This window comes from Etheostoma spectabile, unplaced genomic scaffold (genome assembly GCF_008692095.1).
Source record: "Etheostoma spectabile isolate EspeVRDwgs_2016 unplaced genomic scaffold, UIUC_Espe_1.0 scaffold285, whole genome shotgun sequence".
In the NCBI taxonomy this organism is placed as follows: domain Eukaryota; kingdom Metazoa; phylum Chordata; class Actinopteri; order Perciformes; family Percidae; genus Etheostoma; species Etheostoma spectabile.
In genome coordinates, this window is record NW_022605579.1 from 1195683 (window position 1) to 1197283 (window position 1601).

Here is a 1601-nt window from a genome sequence, read left to right on the forward strand (position 1 = left end):
TGATGTGGTCCAATCAGACGTCCCCCATGTTCCCAGATCCAGGGTTAAAAAAATAAAAGGTGGCCGAGGCCTTTTTTAGTGGCCGCTCCAAATCTATGGAATATTTTACTGATTCAAATATAAAAATCGCCTCGACCGCTTTCACTTCAGACCCACTTCCATTCATTGGCTTTCAATTCCTGTTGATTTTTGACACCTCAACCTCTTCTACAATTGGATATTTGATATATTTTTGGGTTTATTTCATTTTTTTTTTTGTTAAGCATTTTGGTCAACTATGGTTGTTTTTGTGCTATCTGATTAAATTTGAACTTATATTTCAGATATGGGCGGTGTGCCCTGGTTTCCTAAGAAGATCTCTGATTTGGATCGGTCTGCCAGGAGGGTTTTGATGTACGGCTCTGCATTAGATGCCGATCATCCGGTACGTGCAGACACAGCTGATTACCTCTGTTACTTCCTTTACTTTTATGAAAGAAATTGTGAATATGTAAACTGAGATTGTGTGTGTGTTTTTTGCAGGGATTCCAAGACAACATTTACCGTAAGAGAAGAAAATATTTTGCTGATTTGGCTATGAGCTACAAAAAGTAAGTTCCATTGTTACTTGGACTGCAAATGTAAAATGCGTCATTTCTGCTTTGATGCGTGAAATTGATTTGGGTGACATTTCCATAATGTCAGGATAAACCCCTTTTGATGTGCAATCTCATCGTGGGGTAAGTCATGGACAATAACAATCAATAAAAGCAAAATATCAAATATCAAAACACACTACAACCCCAAACCACATCTACTACAGCTCTATTATATGCAGCATCTGCACAAAACTGATAAAATGAAGTGGGGAAAATCAGGATAACAAAGCCTAAAGATCAAATTTTTTAATATTTGGGTAATCAAGCAAATGAGTATTGAAAAATAAGTAACAGTTTTGTGGGATTTTTGAACGTTATTCCCATTGGAAGTTGCTTTTCATTTAAAGGCTTGTCCCCCTATTTCCTTAGAAATCAGACACAGCAAAGAAAGGGTGTTGAGTGCGTACGGAATGAAATTACGTTTTAAACATAAAGCATAGTTCGATGGATGTATTTCAAAACAAAAAGTAACCCGTGAAAATGTCTCAGAGTCACGTTAAAGTCCAGTCGGGACACATTTCCATTTCCAGGATAACGCCTGCCATCCGGCACCGGAGTTAAAGAAATGAGAACAAAGCAGAGCATTATTTTTTTTAACAAAGTTTTAATTAATTTTCATTCAAATACAAATTTTAACACCCCCTTCCCAACTCCTTCTACCTTGAGAGTAATTAGTTATATTACAATATTACTGTCTCTAAATTGTAACACTTCACACTACTTTTGCATTACTGTTGAGTTACTTATTCAATAATAATAATCAGCTGACGTTTGACTTGTGATGGCTTGTGAATTTCACCAATAAAGTCTCATCTTTATTCACTTTAAATGATCATAGATTTTTCATAAGATTTGTATTAGAGCCGGACCGATACAGGATAATAAATCCGATATGCCGATATATCAGCCAATACATATTTAAAAAAAAAAGAAATCCAGAAATGCGTTACAAAACATAAACAG

The 1601-nt window shown here is 35.5% G+C and overlaps 1 protein-coding gene across 1 annotated transcript in view; it reads left to right on the plus strand.

Annotated features, from left to right (window-relative positions):
- The window catches only part of LOC116686028 (tryptophan 5-hydroxylase 1), a 22610-nt gene that overhangs the window by 10595 nt on the left and 10414 nt on the right, over nucleotides 1-1601 (plus strand). Inside the window, exons 5-6 of the mRNA XM_032510943.1 lie at nucleotides 324-424; nucleotides 523-590. Coding sequence (XP_032366834.1) covers nucleotides 324-424; nucleotides 523-590 — 169 coding nt within the window. The remainder of the gene's footprint in view (nucleotides 1-323; nucleotides 425-522; nucleotides 591-1601) is intronic.